Here is a 19,173-nt window from a genome sequence, read left to right as displayed (position 1 = left end):
GCTGGATTTTGACTCCCCTCCTTCTTTTCCTGCCACAGCCTCTGAGCGTGGTACTTCTTTCAGATGATGTAACTCCAAGATGGCACAGCCTCAGAGAGTCTAGACCCCTGAATGGGTCTAGACCTCTATGCAGACAGAGACTCCTATCAGCCCACGATGGAATTGTGGCATGACTGAGCAAGAAACTCAGTGTCAGCCAGGGGGATTTCAGGGTTAATTTGTAACTGCAGTAAACTTGGGCTGTTCTAATATAACCATTACACTTATAGACTAACTGAAGGCAGAATTGCTGTATTTATAATTCTAAGACTTTCTATTCAATAATAGGGGATGTCTTATAATTTAGATAAGTTTTCTTTTTATATCCATCAAGGCTATTAAGTTTTCTTCTTTTTTTTTTGTTAAATTTATTTCTAATTGTTATATATTTATCTTGCAGTTATAACTGGGTTCTTCTATTGCAATTTATTATCTTTTTTCTTACAATAGAAGTAACTTTTTAAAAAGTTACATAAAATACACGTCCATTGTAAACATTTTTTTGGAACAATACATAAAGGTACAAAGAAAGTAAAAAACACTTGAAACCTCACCACTGTACATGAATAATTATATAATAGCTTGGCAATCATCATTTCATACATCTCGTATATATATACACATACATATGCATGTCATTACATTTTCTACTTGTAATTTGTATATAGGAGAGCTGCTGCTTCTTATATATTAGCATCGTGACAGGTACTTTATTGAATTCTTATTGTTTCTACGGTTTTTCTACTGGATTCTCTTGGGTTCTCTAGGCATATAATTGCATCACATAAAAACAAAGACAACTACTACCCCCTTTCACATTTTTATACTCTTTTAAATAATCTTGTTAATTTGGACTGGTTAAGATTTCAGAATGATATTAAATAATAGTGGTGATACTTGTCTTATTCTTGACTTTACCGGAAATGGAAAACTTGTAATTGCTATACTGATTCTGTCTTAGGCAGTAGTTTTCCTTCACAGGAAAAGAGCATGTAGAGAACATTCCTCAAGTTGATTTTATATACCATCGAGGGTAGCACAGTCGTGGTTAATTCAGAAGTTACTTTATTTAAGTAAACATGTCTAACTTATTATATCATCTTTATCACACGCATAATAAAAGGGTATACCAACCTCTCCTGCTGACAACTTCTCTCTCACATTTTTCCAATAAATATCTTTATTTTCAGTGTTAGTGAAAAAAAGTAGCCACTCTGCAAAGTCTTCTTTTCTCATGAAACTCAAACCTTTAGAAAACTGAAGGAATTCCATTTCTTGAATCTCTGTTTGTAAATTTTCCATAAATCTAAATGTTAAAATACAAAATTAGTAAAGTAACTAGTGGCATTCAACCTTAAATATTGTAAATGGGTCTGCAAAGTACCTTCACTATTACCTACTGAGTGGCTGCCTCCTGATGGTGAGCAGGATGAAGCATTAGTGCTGTGCAAGGATTGTGGGGAGAGGGAGGATGCAGAGAAACTGATTAAGTCCAACACTGGCTTCCATCAGTAACTCTCTATACTCAACTTGTTTGTGTAAGTTATACCTGGCAACCTACATTTTGATAAATCTAAAGACTTAAAAAAATATGTAAAATGTTGCTTTGATACATCCAGAAAAAACAATTCCATGGAAACTAGTTTTTTTTCCAATACAGCAAAATTATCAATAATCAGATAAATTTAAAATTGAGGTGGGACACTGCTTTTAGAATGTTAATCATAATTACTACTTCCTAATATTTTTCAAATACCAAAGTTAATCAGTGTAATCAATGGCTTGGCATCAAAAGTTTAGCTCTATCTAAAAACATAATCTTTTTGACAATAATACATGTCGATATGACTCAACATTCCTTTCTTATAAAAACAACATGGCACTTCGATCAAAATGTCATCAATGGCTTCCCAGGAAAGGGACACGTTGAAAAGATATCAGATTAAAATATATCTTCTTTGAACTTGAACCCAGAAACGTTGCACTTGATTTATTTATAACCTAAATCATGTGAAAAGTATTATCATCTCCATGAATTTTAATACACTGCAGATCCCTTTATTCACTTTTCCACATGTTAAAAGATCGGTACTATCTGTCATGTCAAATTCAAATGAAAATATACATGGGGTGATAGAAAAGGGACATTCCAGTTCAGTGGGAGAAAAATCATCACTTAAAAAATGACTTGCTTGAAGTTCTACATTTATCCCATAAATCTTAAAAGCATGATGGAGGAGTTTGATCTTAGACCTCTGTCTACATGGTAGGCAAGAGTTTGTTACTTAAAACATTTTCTGAGTGTACTGAATACAGGGATTCATCAATGTCATGTTTCTTTCTGGGTCAAAGCAGAACTTTATCTAAAATTTGAAGCATTTCAAATTTGGACTGATAGAGCAACAAAATATTTTACTGATATACTTTGCCTTTTATTTTGTTGAGTTTTCCTGCCCTGTATACTGTAATGACATTCAACTGATTCTTATTAGAACTGTTAAATGTATGCTTTACTTGCAAATGAGTGTACACTGAATTAGGCAAGCAGAAGATAGGGTATAAAAACATTACTAACTTGTTTCTTTCCCTTTTTTCTTCAGGCTCGATGCGAGTCTCTATCAGAGGCTGAAATATTATAAACTTAATTGCTGTTAAACTATACATTGTCTGGATTAAGCTACTTTCATCTTACCTAATTACACTACTTTTAATGAATATAAATCCATTTATGATGATAATCTTTTCCCTTTAAGCCTAAAATCATATTATCTTGTTATAACATGAAAGTCTGGAACATGATCTGAACATGCATATATGAATTGGAAAATTTATAGTAGATAAGGCTGCCAGACACATTGTGAACAAATTACATACTTTATAAATTAGTGGGTTAATTGGAAACAACGGGAGAGATCTGTTTTTCCTTATTGGAATTGTTTAGGCAGTGTTGTACTGGAGTGGCGCGTACAGGCTGTGAGTCCATCATGCATGTCTTCCCACCTCTGCTTCATGCAGGGGAGCTTGATATTGGCATGGTAGAGTATTTATTTATTTATACTACTAATTGGCAAACACTACAAATCAAGGCTGTTTTTCCTGAGACAGATGATTGTTAAACATATTTACTAGCACACCACTGCCTCTAGACACCTCTGAATTTATAAAAACGCTTCATGAAACTCAGAAATCCTCAACTAATAATTGGCATTTCAGAATTTTTAACAATCTCAGCCCTAAAAAGTACATCAGTATCAATATCCTCCCCAATTTTTCCTGACGAGAAGACTTGAGGCCAATTTTCTTCCTTCTAACCATTATATATCTTAAGTCACAGGTTTATTTTCAGTTTAAAAAATTCATTGGAATAAAAAATGAGGTCAAATGTGTCAGACTAGAAATAAACTCAGGGGTTATTTCTGGTCACTATCTTTAAGGCTAATCATGGAGTTTAAAAGAAGAAAAAAGAAATGCAGAAGAAGAAAAATCACCAAAGGGAGTAGGAGAGAAGAGTAAAAAAGACCAGAAAAACACAACAAAATCAAAAGGCATTGATGCAGGGCGGGTAAATGCCATCAGGAACTGCCTGAGTAGCCCAAGAGTCAATGCTTTCCCCCAGAACAATATGTAGTAGGTTGATAGAAAACTCATTTTTCACAATTTAAATTATCTGCTGCTTTCATAACAATAAAAGCACACCAAAATTCTGAGACAGAATTAAATTACACTGTGGTTTTTACTTAAACGGTTAAGTGATATTTCAGCTGGAAAATCTTTTTGATTAGTTGTATAAGTAAAAAAAAATCAGAAAACAAGTGACAAATTTTTCTTTAACTGATGAGTTTCTTTTGATCCATGGTAGTATCTACTGAATATGACTGTCCTTCTGGTAACCTAGTCTGGTACTTGAAAGCCCATTCAATGCACCCACCACCTACCAGGGAACTGTGGAACTCTTTCAGAAACTACGTGATCACCTAAATCTTTCATGAGAAACCTGAATCTCGCCTCTTCAGTTTCTAAAGTATGTGATCCTGTAACAAGTCCCTCAACCTCATCAGATTCTAGTTATAAAGAGAAGACACTTACCTCACCTTGTAAGGACAGGTGAGATGACACATATGGAAAGTACTTAGAAAGACGCCATGCACCATGTAAGTACCTGCCAGTCGCTGTGATGGTACTGAGGATGATATGTAACTATCTTCATTTTCATTCTTCATGCCCAGACTCCACTTTTTCTTTTTTTTTAAAGACAGGGTCTCACTCTGTTGCCTAGGCTGGAGTGCAGTGGTGTGATCACGGCTCACTGCGGCCTCAACGTCCCTGGGCTCTGGTGATCCTCCCCACCTCAGCCTCCCAAGTAACTGGGACTACGGGTGCACACCACCCCACGCATCTCTTTTGTAAAGATGAGGTTTCGCCATGTTGCCCAGGCTGCTGTCGAAGTCCTGGGCTCAAGCAATCTGCCTGCCTTGGCCTTCCAAAGTGCTGGGATTACAGCTGTGAGCCGCCGCACCCAGCTCCAGCCTCCGCTGTTAATCGCTTTCCACTTTCTCACCCACAACCTCAGCTCTAATGGACTGCAAGAGGTCTTCTTCAAGTATGGCTTAAAGAAAACCATACTATAACTAACTGCACATAGTGGTATTTGCACAAATTGATGGTGCACATTTTCAACTGGGTCCTTGACCCTTACAGACACTCTTCTGCTAGCCTGGAAATGTATCTTTTTGATTTTACATAGAGGCTATTTCATTTTCACTCTCTTTTCTGTTTATCCTCAGCCTATGACTTTGCCCCTGCTTCCTACAGAAACTAGAAATCATTGTTTAATAAATTCATTCATTTTCTTGTCACTAAAAATTGTAACAGCATCCACATGCATCCTTTTCCCCACCCTCTTCTTCCTGTCACAACGGACGGGGAGTCCCTTTTCTTGTCAGTGGCTGCACTCTGAATCCCACCTATATTCCTGTACTTCCTTCCGTTCAGGGACCTTGCTCTTCTAGTGATACCCTGTCACTCCTGTATTTTCAGCCTTTGCCTACTTACATCGTCAGTTAAACATGTTATAACATTATACTCCCAGAAACACAAAAGTATAAGCTCCAAATAATACATATGAAACCATTTTTGTGGCATATCAATGATTAATTTGGCTAGTACGTTAGTGCAAGCTTTTGAAAATATTATTGGAAGCCATTTTCTGTTATTTTATGACTTAGCAAAATTTAAAAGATATCTTATGATTGTTGTAAATTCCAGCCTAGTATAATTACAATTTTATCTTTAGGGACACTTTGCAATATCTAAGAAAGCTCTTGAAAAATTTCATTTTTAAAGTTTTTGTTAATTTAATTGGATTAAAAAAATTGCATGATGGTATGACAAATTTCACAGGGCCCATAATTTATAGAAGAACTAATTTAAAAAAATTTAAAGTAAGAATTCTAAATAAAATCATTCCCATTGAAGAAAAGTAAGGTGAGAAGCAACCTTAAAAGTTAACGAGTTAGGGAACTGTAAAGTGAAGTGGAGTGACATATTAGTATCTCTGTGAATACGGTTTGAAAAATTATCAGTAATATGACAATATCAGTATTATGATAATAGCTTTCCTTGTTTTAAATTATGATATTTTTGGAACTTTAAAAAACATTGAGAGAGTGATATTTTAAATATACAAGAAGAGGTATGGTTTAAAATGTTGTTGAAAAAATTGTTCTAGAGAGCTTAAATGACTCAGTGTAGCCATCAGGTAAACTGGGATTAGTGGGATTAGAAAAAATCTAATTCAGAAACTTAGATTTTTTTTTTTTTTTGAGACAGAGTCTCACTCCATTGCCCAGGCTGGAGTGCAGTGATGCAATCTCGGCTCATTGCAACCTCTGCTGCCCGGGTTCAAGCACTTCTCCTAACTCAGCCTCCCAAGTAGCTGGGATTACAGATGCCTGCCACCTTGCCCGGCTAATTTTTGTATTTTTGGTAGAGACGGGGTTTCACTACGTTGGCCAGGCTGGTCTTAAACTCCTGACCTGGTGATCCACTCGCCTCGGCCTTCTAAAGTGCTGGGATACAGACATGAGCCACCGCGCCCGGCCAGATTTTCTTTTTTCTTTTCTTTTTCTTTCTTTCTCTTTTTTTTTTTTTTTTGACAGAGTCTCACTCTGTCACCCAGGCTGAAGGGCAGGAGGCACTTGGATTTTCATGCATTCTTCTTCCTTCCTTAAATCTAATCAATCACTGAGCCCTACAATTTTATCTCCTGTGTCTGGAAATCTTTCCTACTTCAAAATCCTTATTGCCACTACACTAGTTCAAGGCTCTTCTTTCTTTTTCTTTCTTTTTTCTCTCTCTCTCTTTCTTTCTTTCTTTCTTTCGAGATGGAGTCTCGCTCTGTCGCCCAGGCTGGAGTGCAGTGGCGCGATCTCAGCTCACTACAAGCTCCGCCTCCAGGGTTCACGCCATTCTCCTGCCTCAGCCTCCCGAGTAGCTGGGTCTACAGGTGCCCGCCACCATGCCTGGCTAATTTTTTGTATTTTTAGTAGAGACGGGGTTTCACCATGTTAGCCAGGATGGTCTCGGTCTCCTGACCTCGTGATCCACTGCCTCGGCCTTCCAAAGTGCCGGGATTACAGGCGTGAGCCACCGCGCCCGGCCCAAGGCTCTTATTTCTTTTCTGGAATGTCTGAATGGTTTTCTCTCTCAAAACCTATCCTTTACTCTGCTGCCAGAGTGATGGGCACATCTGACCAAATACCCTTCACGTGGCCTTCTTCAGGGCCTCTCATCACTGAGTTAATCAACAAGCTACCTCTAACTTATGGTGTATAAAACCTTCACACAGGTAAGTTCGTACTTCCCAGCCTCCGTTCTCCTCACCTTATGCTTACTACTTTATCAACTCTACTGCTTCTAATTTCCTTTACAAACCATACACTTTCATGCCTCTACGTCTTTGCTCTTGCTGTGTTATCATTCCCTCAAATGCCTCCTGCCCAAACCACTTTTGCCTGTTAATCCCAGCTAGTTTGTCAAGATTCAACTTAGTATTTCTTCTAGAAAGCCTTCCCTGATCACCTAGTCCCAACCTTCAACACAGGGTACACTAAGTGATCTTCTGTGTTACCCAAATACCCTATTTATCTAAGAAAGCACTGACTACAATGTATTTAAATGTTTTTCTGCATGTTTACTAGATAGTTTCCAGAAGGTACTATCCCTAGTGTTTGAGGAGTAATTTGACACACAATAGCATATATCACATTCAATAAATCTTTATTAAACTAGATTCAGCTGAATAAGATGCAGGTCTCCTGCCTCCCAAGTCTGTTTTTCCCCACTATTCTGCACTGCTTTTTGATACCTGTTTTAAGACTTTGGTTAGTGGAGTAGCACAGGGAGGCGCACTGTCTCACTATGCATGGCATTATTATCATTGGGAAGATGGTAGACAGGACACTGTATTTTAATGTTTATAATAATCATATAAGGTAAGCATTAGTATGTCTACTTTTTAGATAAAGAAATGAGCTTAGGGAGGTTAAACACGTACTTAAAATTAATGTTAGTATAAAGCTTTACTGGAACATGTCCATGTCTATTTGTTAATGTACTGTTTATGGTTGCTTTCACACTACAACCATGGAGTTGTGTAGTTGTGACAGAGACCATATTTACTCTTTAGGCCTTTGCAGAAAATGTTTGCCAAACCTTGTGCTAGAGAATGAGAGACTACATGAAGCAGAGCTGAGGTGTCCCAGCTGAGACCATCTTAGAAAAGCCAGCAGCCAGCAAAGCCATCAGCGGACTGCAAATGCAAGAGTACTGTCAAGATCAGCCAATCCTGTTCCAATCAGGAGAACTGCCCAACTGACTCAAAGACTCACGAAAATAATAAATGGTTGTTGTTTTAAGTTGGGTTGGTTTGTTTTGCCTAAAGAACAACTGACGCTAGGCGCATGGTTCTTTGTGGCAAACATTAAGTTACTAAAAAGAATTATTGTATTCTATGAAACAGATATTACTTTCTATAATAAGGTAGAATATTTTGAGCATACTAATTTTAGTTTCTATTTCATAGGTTTAGTTCTCAGAGATAAATACTATACAGATCCACAAAATCCACAAAAAGTATTTTAGTTTTATGATCTGCAGTTCTAGGAAATGAATATATTCTGTTTCTCTTTATTTCTTACCCATAAAATTTCCCTAAATGAATGTAAATATTTGCATTTACCTTCGAAATTCTTTATAATGAAGTTTTCTTTGTCCTCTTTTTCCAAAGAAATGCATCTGAAGAGTTGTGTTAATTTCAGTTTCTTTCACTATTGCTTCCTATTAAAAATTACAATAATTTAAAATAATTATAAATAAGAATAAAAATACAATCTGTAGAGTAGAAATCTTAGAATAATATCCAGAAAGGATTTTTCTTACAGCAACAACAACAACAACAAAAGTTGTAAAAGAGGGATAGAGCCATTCCTTCTGTTATTTTGCATAACACTCCATAACCATCGTTGTTCAAGTAGGCAATAAACAATAAGGGCTAAAATACTCAAGGTGGACTTCAGCATGAAACAAGATCTTAGATCAGGCCAAAAAGGAAGTTTAGAATAGTGAAATAAATGTTACTTCAAAATATGATCTCCAGGCCTTTACTAATGAAGCAGCACTGAGAGAGTTAAAGCAAGAAAGTCTTCGAGCTTTTGTTGAATGTTGGAAATATTTGCAAAAGACTTGCTTTTCCTAATTATAAAATCAACAGGTGAGAATTCCATTAAATGTAATGAGTGAGGCAGATTCACACATTCTTCTTTAATTCTTTAATAAAATAATAAAAATAACAAAACTGCTAAAAAAAAAAATCAGCAACCAAACAACAAAAGGGGATATAAGTTTAAGCCACAATTTTGAAAAAGAGCAGTCAGAGAAACACTAGACTCAGGTGTGGGATAGTCTAGCATGTCTCCTAATCCTACCACCACCCCGACCCTGCTTCTCAGAATGTCAGATTACTGCCTTAGAAGGAATTCATTAAATGAATTCATTTAATTCATTCATTAATTCATTTAATGAATTTCTTAGGAGGAATTCATTAAAACCTTCAATTCTGCGATAAGTAGATTAACAGGGTGAGAAGACAACCCTGAGACAAGTCATGGCAAACTCTTCAGTAGAAGCTCCTCCCTGGAGCTTGGTGGGACTTGAGCAGAGTGAAGAAGGGCTTCAACGGCTTCTTTCAGGGCACTATGTTAAATTGAGGGAATAATCAGAAGCCCACAGGGTGGGATATACCTTGGAGGGTGGAGTGGGCTGTGATCTGGAACATTTTAATAGAATCACAGAGAGAAAGCAGAGTCTAGGTGCTCCAGTAAGGGTTACATTTAGACCAGGGAACTCCCCTCTCTCCTTTAGTAAACAAAATGGTGGAGCAAAATGCAGCACCTGCAGCTCAGGGGAAAAGATAAATTAGTTCCAGATACGGTGGGAAGAGTATTAAGGAGAATCTCATTCGTGCTCTACCAGAGCAGAGAGGGTCTGGATAGAGCATGGGCATGAAGAAAATATAAGGCATGACAACTATACAAAGACATTGTAGCAAGAAATAGAAAAACAACAAATCAGGCAAAAGGCACAAAAACCCAGTCTAGAAGAACTGATAATCCAAGGAACAAATAAGTATTTCTCATAAGACCGTTAAAGAAAATAACTTTTTATTTTGGGATAACTATAGATTTCACACGCAATGGTAAGAAACAATACAAAAAGATCCTCTCTGTCCTTTACTCAGTATCCTCCAATGGTAGAATCTTGCAAAACTATGGTGAAATATCACAACTTGACACAGTCAATATATAGAACATTCCTTCACCACAAGGATCCCTCATGTTGCTTTTATAGCCACACCAGCTTTCCTCCTGCTCCCACCCTTTTTAGCCTCTGACAACAATTAATGAATTCTCCATTTCCATTATGTTGTCATTTCAAATATGTTATATAAACAGAATAATACAGTTTGTAACTTTTAGGTACTGGCATTTTTTTTTCCCTCAGCATAATTCTCTGGAGATTCATTCAGGTTGTTTTATCTTTTGCCATATCAATTGTGTTTCTTTTTATTGCAGAGCAGTATTTCATGGTAATGGAGTCCCACAGTTTATTCAACAAAAGATATCTAGATTGTTTCCAGTTTGGGCTGGATGCTGCCCAACTGAGCTGCTAAGAACATTCGTGTACAGGTTTTGTACGAGCATAGGTTTTAATTTCTCTGGGATACAATCCCAGGAGCACAATCACTATTTTCCAGAGTGGTGGTTTTACGTTCCCACTAGCAATGAGTGATTCAGTTTCTCTGCATCCTTGCAACCATCTGGTGTGTCAGTGGTTTGTTTTTAGTCATTTGGATGGCTGTATATCTCTCTGTGGTTTTAATTTGCATTGCACTGATGACTAAAGGTGCTGAGTATCCTTTTATGTGCTTGTTTTTGCCTATTTTCTTTGGAGAAATAGTAAAAGTCCTTTGTCCAGTTTTTAATTGGGTTGTTAATCACTTTGTTGAATTGTAAGAAGAGTTCTTTATATATACTGATAGACTCTTATTAGATATGTGATTTGCAAGTATCTTCTTCCATTATGTTGGTTATCTTTTCCCACTCTTGATAGTGTCCTTTGATGAACACAAATTTTTAATTTTTTTTTTTTTTTTTGAGACGGAGTCTCGCTCTGTTGCCCAGGCTGGAGTGCAGTGGCGCGATCTCGGCTCCCTGTGAGCTCCGCCTCCCAGGTTAACACCATTCTCCTGCCTCAGCCTCCTGAGTAGCTGGGACTATGGGCGCCCACCACCAGGCCCAGCTAATTTTTTTGTATTTTTAGAAGAGACAGGGTTTCACCGTGTTAGCCAGGGTGGTCTCGATCTCCTGACCTCGTTATCTGCCCACCTCCACCTCCCAAAGTGACGAATTTTTAATTTTGATGAAATCCAATATATCTACTTTTTCTTCTGTTGCTTGTGATTTTAGTGTCATTATCTAAGAAATTGTTGCCAAATCCAATGCCATGAAGCTTTGCTCTTGTTTTGTTCTAAGAGCTCTATAAGCTTAGCTCTTACATCCATTTGAATTAATTTTTATATATGGTGTGAGATAGGAGTCCAACTTTATTCTTTTACACATAGATATCCAGTTGTACCAGCAACATTTGCTGAAGAGATTTCCTTACTTTCTGAAAATTGTGAATGGTATTATATTTAAAATTTTTGTGTCCCTGGTGTTCACTGATATATACACGTGACTGATTTTTGTACGTTTTTCTTGTACCTAGTGACCTTCCTAAAATCAATTATTAGTTCTAGAAGCTTTGTTTTGTTTTGTGATTTTTTTTTGCAGATTCCCTGGGGGTTTCTACAGAGACAATGCCATTTACAAAAAGAGACTGTTTCATTCCTTACTTTCCAATCAGTAGGCCTTTTATTTCCTTGTCTTGCCTTATTGGAGTGGCTAGAACTTTCAGCACTGTATTGAACAAGAGTAGCAAGAATGAACATCCTTGCCTTACTCCTGATGTTAGGGGAAAAGAATTCAGTCTTTCATCAATAAGTATGTTAGCTGTAGGTTTTTTGTAGATGCTCTTTGCCAAGTTCAATGCCCACCTCCCTGCCCTATTTGTTTTAATGAGTGCTTTTAAAAAAACTATGGGCTGGGCACGGTAGCTCACACCTGTAATCCCAGCAATTTGGGAGGCCGAAGCGGGTGGATCACCTGAGGTCAGGAGTTTGAGACCAGCCTGACCAACACGGTGAAACCCTGTCTCTACTAAATACAAAAAATTATCTGGGTGTGGGTGGCATGTGCCTGTAATCCCAGCTACTTGGGAGGCAGAGGCAGGAGAATCGCTTGAACTGGGGAGGTGGAGGTTGCAGTGAGCTGAGATCGCACCACTGCACTCTAGCCCGGGAGACTGAGTGAGACTCTGTCTCAAAAAAACAAACAAACAAACAAACAAAAAAACCAAAAAAAAAAAAAAAAACACATCTTTACATATATTAAGTTAAAAAAGAAGAGTGTGGAACAATGTAGAGCATGTTACTGCTTATATTAAAACAGAAAAAATAATATAGATGTATCTATTTACTTCTTTACATGTATACTTATATATGCATAAAATCTCTCTGGAAGAATACACAAGAAACTGAAAGTACTAATTGCCCAGGGAGGAGAACTGTGTGAATTGGAGGGAAATTCTGCTCTACCTACATACTCCTGTGCACCACCTGAAGTCAGGAACATGTAAATATAGCACATGTATTTAAAATACAGTCATGTATTGCTGAGAAATGCATTAAGTGATTGTCACTGTGCGAACATCAGAGTGTACTTACACAAACCTAGATGGTACACCCCACCACACACCTCTGCTATAAAGTATAGCCTATTGTTCAGACCACCACATACATGCAGTCTGTTGTTGACTGAAAAGTTATGTGGTGCATGACTGTATTGAAAAAATTAAACTGCTGATACCAAATCTATTGGTAACTATTGGGAATATCTGAACAAACAAAATAGAGTAGCTATTATAAATATCCACTGTTTGGAAATCATCTGTACATACCTGATATCCAGTTTCATTAGTTTTCACCGTCATCAAGTCATCTTGTTTACTTATGATCTTCTGCAGCTAAAAAGATTGCAAACATGGGTTTACACGTGTACCTACCAGATTTTTCAAAACAACCTAAAAAATAGATGCCAACTTATTGTTATAAAATATATACTAGTTATTTGCTAAATATTAACTTTTTTTTTTTTTGAGACGGAGTCTTGCTCTGTCGCCCAGGCTAGAGTGCAGTGACGCAATTTAGGCTCACTGCAAGCTCCACCTCCCAGGTTCACGCCATTCTCCTGCCTCAGCCTCCTGAGTAGCTGGGACTACAGGTGCCTGCCACCACTCCCAGCTAATTTTTTTTTTTATTTTTGTATTTTTAGTAGAGACGGGGTTTCACCGTGTTAGCCAGGATGGTCTTGATCTCCTGACTTTGTGATCCACCTGCCTCGGCCTCCCAAAGTGTTGGGATTATAGCCATGAGCCACCGCCTTAAATTCTTTCTAATCATAACTCCTATTATCTTTTTCTCTTAGACAATGCAGGAATCAAAGGACAAAAGAGATAACAAAGTATTAACATTATTATTACTACAATCTTCTACTAAGAAAGCTAGCTTACTTAATAGATACATGTTCTTAGGCGGCACTCTATAAGAACTTCAAGATTATGCTGTCCTTTCAAGATAATTTTTATTCATAATTAGTTGTATCACTAGTTTATGGTGACATTTTCAAGTATATAGTTTTTTTTTTTTTTTTTTTTTTGAGACGGAGTCTCGCTCTGTCACCCAGGCTGGAGTGCAGTGGCACGATCCCTGCTCACTGCAAGCTCCGACTCCCAGGTTCATGCCATTCTCCTGCCTCAGCCTCCCGAGTAGCTGGGACTACAGGCACCCGCCACCATGCCCAGCTAATTTTTTTGTATTTTTAGTAGAGATGGAGTTTCACCGTGTTAGCCAGGATGGTCTTGATCTCCTGACCTCGTATCCACCCGCCTCGGCCTCCCAAAGTGCTGGGATTATAGGCTTGAGCCACCATGCCCGGCCTATAGTTTTTAAAAAGCTATTTATATCATACACATAGTCTTCCTTTACCCTTTATGCATTTATAAAGCATTAAAATAATTTAAAGACTTACATTTCTACTAATTAGGACACTGTAAATAGTACTTTGAAATTGAGTACATTAAAAAACCTACCTGCCTTTCAGAATCAAATTGTATCAATCCTCATATGGAAAGCAAATTTAAAAAAGAAGGCATTTAAAAAAAATCAGATGTAGACAAAATCCCAAACTATGGATTCAAATCAATTAGGAGACAAATCTCTATCCATTTTTTTCTGGGCTATTTAACAGTTTGAAAACTGCTGCAATTAATTCTGTATTAATTATTTCGAATTTAGCTATTTCTATTATGTTTGTTTCAGGCAAGTGGTTTATTTCTAGTTCTCTAAATCTCTCAGCCAGTTTTCAATACCCCCCTTTCCCCTACTTAATTATTTTCGGGAAAAAAGTTAAAAAGCTTTATATTTATTTTACCTTTTATTTTTAAAGTTGACAATCAAATGGTATAATGCCAAGTTCAATATCCAAACATTTCTCCCTGTGCTTATTCCCCTGGAACCTCTTAAAAATTTTTATTACAGAAAATTTCAAACTTGAGTAAAATGAACAGAATTCTACAATAAGTCACCATATAAACATTATTTATCTTCAATAATTATCAGTATTCTGCCATTCCTGGCTCATCTATACCTCTACCTGCTCCCTGTTCCCCTCCCAATTATTATTTACAGCTCTTCAGGAAAAAATACATATATTAAAATGTACAAATATCAGCCATACAATTTTGACAAAGTTTCTTTGTGTCTCTTCCCAGTCAATCCTGGTTTCTCTTTTATTCTTGTTCCCACAGAGACAGTTCTGATTTTTTTCCCCACCTAAATTAGTTTCCCCTAGTTTAGAAATTCAAATAAATGAAATTAAATAGTATGTATTCTTTTGTGTCTGCCTTCTTTCACTCGGCATAATGGTCTTGAGAGTCACCCATGTTGTTTGCCTGTCAGTAGTCTGTTGCCATTTATTGTTGCGTTTTATTACATTTCATGAATCTACTACTATTTATTCATTCACCTGTTGATAGGTGTTTTCATGGCTCCAGTTTTTGGCTACTGTGAATCAAAATGCCACAAACATCTTTTACAACTCAATTTTGTGGATGTGGGTTTTAATTTCTCTTGGATAAACACGTAGGAGATAATAAATCTGTTTAACTTTATAAGAAACTGCCAAACTATTTTCCAAAGTGAATTCTGGTTTCTTCATATTCTCACCAACATTTGATGTGACCAGTCTTTTAAATTTTGGTCATTCTCTTGAGTGTAGTAGTATGTTGTGGTTTTAACTTGCATTTCCCTCACAACTCACGTAAAAGGCATCTATATTTATTTAAAAATAACTCTAGCAGGTGTATTTAGTATGATAAAACTATAATGCTACTATATTAAGTGTGCAGTCCTTCCCACCAATATGAAAACAACGTGAAATAAAAGGACCACCTAAGGAGCAACCGATACTAGGAAACAGACCTGTCATTAATCTACTGTTTAGAGAGATTGCACTAAAACCCTGGCATGTATCCCACATAAACACATGTACCATTGATCAAGGTAAAGATTAAATGGATTAACCATTACTGGCTTTGATCACAGTTGCTATTTTTTATTATTAGCTGACAGAGAACAGCTCACACAGACAGTTGCTATTTTACGAGTTCTTGGGATAAAGAAGTAAGCAATACACTTACTAACACAGTTTTCAGATCTGAATGTTAATAAAACATGAATATTCACAAAACACAAAAGTAACAAACTGAGGCAATCTGTATTTTAGGACATCTTCACAAGGCTTTTATTACCATACTTCATTATTATTTTTACATTTGCTACTCAAATCACTTTGTTACATTTATGTTTTAGGTATTAAAGTGATTCTCATTACTTTTCTAGTAGATATATGGTGGGGAGAGCAATAAATAAAATCTACTAGGAAAACATTCAGATGAGCCAAGATAAATCCCTGCCTTTTAAATATGCTTTTTTGATGTGAAAAGAACTATTTGGTTCTTTGAAGAAAATCTCAAATATAAGATGCTACATACAGCCAGACATGGTGGCTCAAGCCTGTAATCCCAGCACTTTGGGAGGCTGACGCGGGCGGATCACCTGAGATCAGGAGTTCGAGACCAGCCTGGCCAACATAGTGAAACCCTGTCTCTACTAAAAATACAAAAAATTAGCTGGGCACAGTGGGACATGCCTGTAATCCCAGCTACTCGAGAGGCTGAGGCAGGAGAATCGCTGGAGCCCGGGAGGCGGAGGTTGCAGCGAGCTGAGATCGTGCCACTGTACCACTCCAGCCTGGGTGACAGAGCGAGGCTCCATCTACACACACACACACACACGCTACAGAGCGAGGCTCCATCTACACACACACACACACACACACAGCTACATACTTAGGTTTACTAATACAAAGACCATGGAAGTGAAAAAACTATTCAAATAATTAATGTAAATGTAGTTTTTCCTCTTCAATGCTGTTTTTTTTTTTTAAATGACATGCTGTATCACACTCTATGGGTAATCAACTTTAGTGGTTCATTTCTATGATCAGCACAAAGAACCTTCTTTCATGTTTACAATGGTGACCTTTATATACTTAAAAACAAAATCAATGATGTATCCTTACATATTCTTTTGGATATTTTCTTAATTCATGAGGTAATCACCCAACAATTTTCCAACATTTATGGAGATATCTGTGGTATTCAGAAATTGTTCCATAAATTCAGCATGTTAAGCTATTGTGTGAAAAAATGTATTTGAAAAAATTTTAAAGTAGGTATGCATAACAAATTCAGGAGTAGAGGGAGGCTGTAGGTACAATAAGGACTGTATGGTAAAAGGCACATCAGTGTAGCTCTGTGAAAACAACAACAACAATATGCCTTCTACTGCCTTTTTTCATGTTCAGTTTCATGCTCAGGATCTGCTTTGTCTACGGACTTTGTGATTTGGCTACATATCACTAAACATTACCACAGTGCATCAAAACTTTGGTGCTGATGAGTATGACGCCCACTATTATTATCAGGGGCTCCGCTACGCCCACTTTATAAAATCGCCTCCAGCTTTACTATTCTTGGATGTGTGTATAGTGGGTCCAGTACTTCCAAGATTTGGCTCTGTGTACCTTGTAACTCCCAGGAATAAAAACAGAAATAAAATCCTCCCAGGTCTGAAATTCTCTTTTTCTTTCTTTCTTTTTTTCTTTATTTTTATTATTTTATTTTATTATTATACTTTAGGTTTTAGGGTACATGTGCACAATGTGCAGGTTTGTTACATATGTATCCATGTGCCATGTTGGTTTGCTGCACCCATTAACTCGCCATTTAGCATTAGGTATATCTCCTAATGCTGTCCCTCCCCACTCCCCCAACCCCACAACAGTCCCCGGAGTGTGATGTTCCCCTTCCTGTGTCCATGAGTTCTCATTGTTCAATTCCCACCTACGAGTGAGAACATGTGGTGTTTGGTTTTTTGTCCTTGTGATAGTTACTGAGAATGATGTTTTCCAGTTTCATCCATGTCCCTACAAAGGACATGAACTCATCATTTTTTATGGCTGCATAGTATTCCATGGTGTATATGTGCCACATTTTCTTAATCCAGTCTATCGTTGTTGGACATGTGGGTTGGTTCCAAGTCTTTGCTATTGTGAATAGTGCCGCAATAAACATACGTGTGCATGTGTCTTTATAGCAGCATGATTTATAGTCCTTTGGGTATATACCCAGTAATGGGATAGCTGGGTCAAATGGTATTTCTAGTTCTAGATCCCTGAGGAATTGCCACACTGACTTCCACAATGGTTGAACTAGTTTACAGTCCCACCAACAGTGTAAAAGTGTTCCTATTTCTCCACATCCTCTCCAGCACCTGTTGTTTCCTGACTTTTTAATGATGGCCATTCTAACTGGTGTGAGATGGTATCTCATTGTGGCTTTGATTTGCATTTCTCTGATGGCCAGTGATGATGAGCATATTTTCATGTGTTTTTTGGCTGCATAAATGTCTTCTTTTGAGAAGTGTCTGTTCATGTCCTTTGCCCACTTTTTGATGGGGTTGTTTTTTTCTTGTAAATTTGTTTGAGTTCATTGTAGATTCTGGATATTAGCCCCTTGTCAGATGAGTAGGTTGCAAAAATTTTTTCCCATTCTGTAGGTTGCCTGTTCACTCTGATGGTAGTTTCTTTTGCTGTGCAGAAGCTCTTTAGTTTAATTAGATCCCATTTGTCAATTTTGGCTTTTGTTGCCATTGCTTTTGGTGTTTTAGACATGAAGTCCTTGCCCACGCCTATGTCCTGAATGGTATTGCCTAGGTTTTCTTCTAGGGTTTTTATGGTTTTAGGTCTAACATGTTAAGTCTTTAATCCATCCAGGTCTGAAATTCTCACAGCTTAACTAACCTAAGAGAATTTCACTTATTTAGGTATATGGCCTTTTCATACAAATTACCCCCCTATGAATAATAATAGTTTTAAATCTATCCATTTCTTGTCCCCAAGGTAGAGTGAAGTAGCTGGATGGTATCTTGTGACTTACGGCACTGGTTTTCAGGTCCTACTTGTGCAAACACATTTCCTTCAAATATTTATTTGAGATACTTGATTAAGTCCTCAAATATCTCAAATGAATATTTTTATCTACTGCTACCAGTTTTGAAGTTCTATTCACTCCTCTTCAGCCTTTTGCTCTGTGGTGTTGGTCCCGACTCTTTTGAAACTGCTCTGTAATGGTTCCTACTGACCTACACAATTTCAGGGGCTCTCTACTCAGTCCCTACCTAGTTGTCCACTTTTTATTCTTAAGAGTTCGGTGTCTTTTTTACTATTTTTATTGTTTTTTTTGAGACAGTTTCGCTTGCGATGGCGCGATCTCAGCTCACTACAACCTCCGCTTCCTGGGTTCAAACGATTCTCCTGTCTCAACCTCCTGAGTAGCTGAGATTACAGGCATGCGCCACCACGCCTGGCTAATGTTTTGTATTTTTAGTAGAGATGGGGTTTCTCCATGTTGGTCACACTGGTCTCAAACTGCCAACCTCAGGTGATCCGCCCGCCTCAGCCTCCCAAAGGGCTGGGATTACAGGCGTGAGCTACCGTGTCCAACCCTGAGAGTTCACTGCTTTTAAACACTCCCTCTCCCATTGCTCGTCTTCCTCAGACTCCATTATCCTGCACTCTCTGGGCTCTTTGGTACTCCGCTCACTGTTCTGCTCCTTCTCAGGTTCATTCCTTGGCTTCTCAACCTCAGTTTGACCTCATAAACGAAACACTGCTCCCCAAGTCTCTGGTCTTATCCCTTTTCACTCTATTTCTTCCCCTTTGGGGTCATATACTTTCAGGACTTAATTATCACCCCTATGAGGATGTTCCCCAATCCTGGCTACATTACTGATCT

The 19,173-nt window shown here is 37.6% G+C and overlaps 1 protein-coding gene across 2 annotated transcripts in view; it reads right to left on the bottom strand.

The window, feature by feature from the left end:
- Window positions 1–19,173, bottom strand: part of MICU2 (mitochondrial calcium uptake 2) — a 113,746-nt gene that overhangs the window by 9,068 nt on the left and 85,505 nt on the right. Inside the window, exons 7-9 of one of the 2 annotated variants that reach the window (XM_003273102.4) lie at window positions 12,655–12,720; window positions 8,279–8,376; window positions 1,174–1,345 (exon numbers count right to left, since the gene is read on the bottom strand). In XM_003273102.4, coding sequence (XP_003273150.1) covers window positions 1,174–1,345; window positions 8,279–8,376; window positions 12,655–12,720 — 336 coding nt within the window. The remainder of the gene's footprint in view (window positions 1–1,173; window positions 1,346–8,278; window positions 8,377–12,654; window positions 12,721–19,173) is intronic. The other variant, XM_030813248.1, reaches the window with a different exon arrangement.

Source organism: Nomascus leucogenys, chromosome 5 (assembly GCF_006542625.1).
Source record: "Nomascus leucogenys isolate Asia chromosome 5, Asia_NLE_v1, whole genome shotgun sequence".
NCBI classification, from domain to species: Eukaryota; Metazoa; Chordata; class Mammalia; order Primates; family Hylobatidae; genus Nomascus; species Nomascus leucogenys.
The sequence above is the reverse complement of the archived record's forward strand: the minus strand, read 5'-3'. Positions and strand labels throughout refer to the sequence as shown.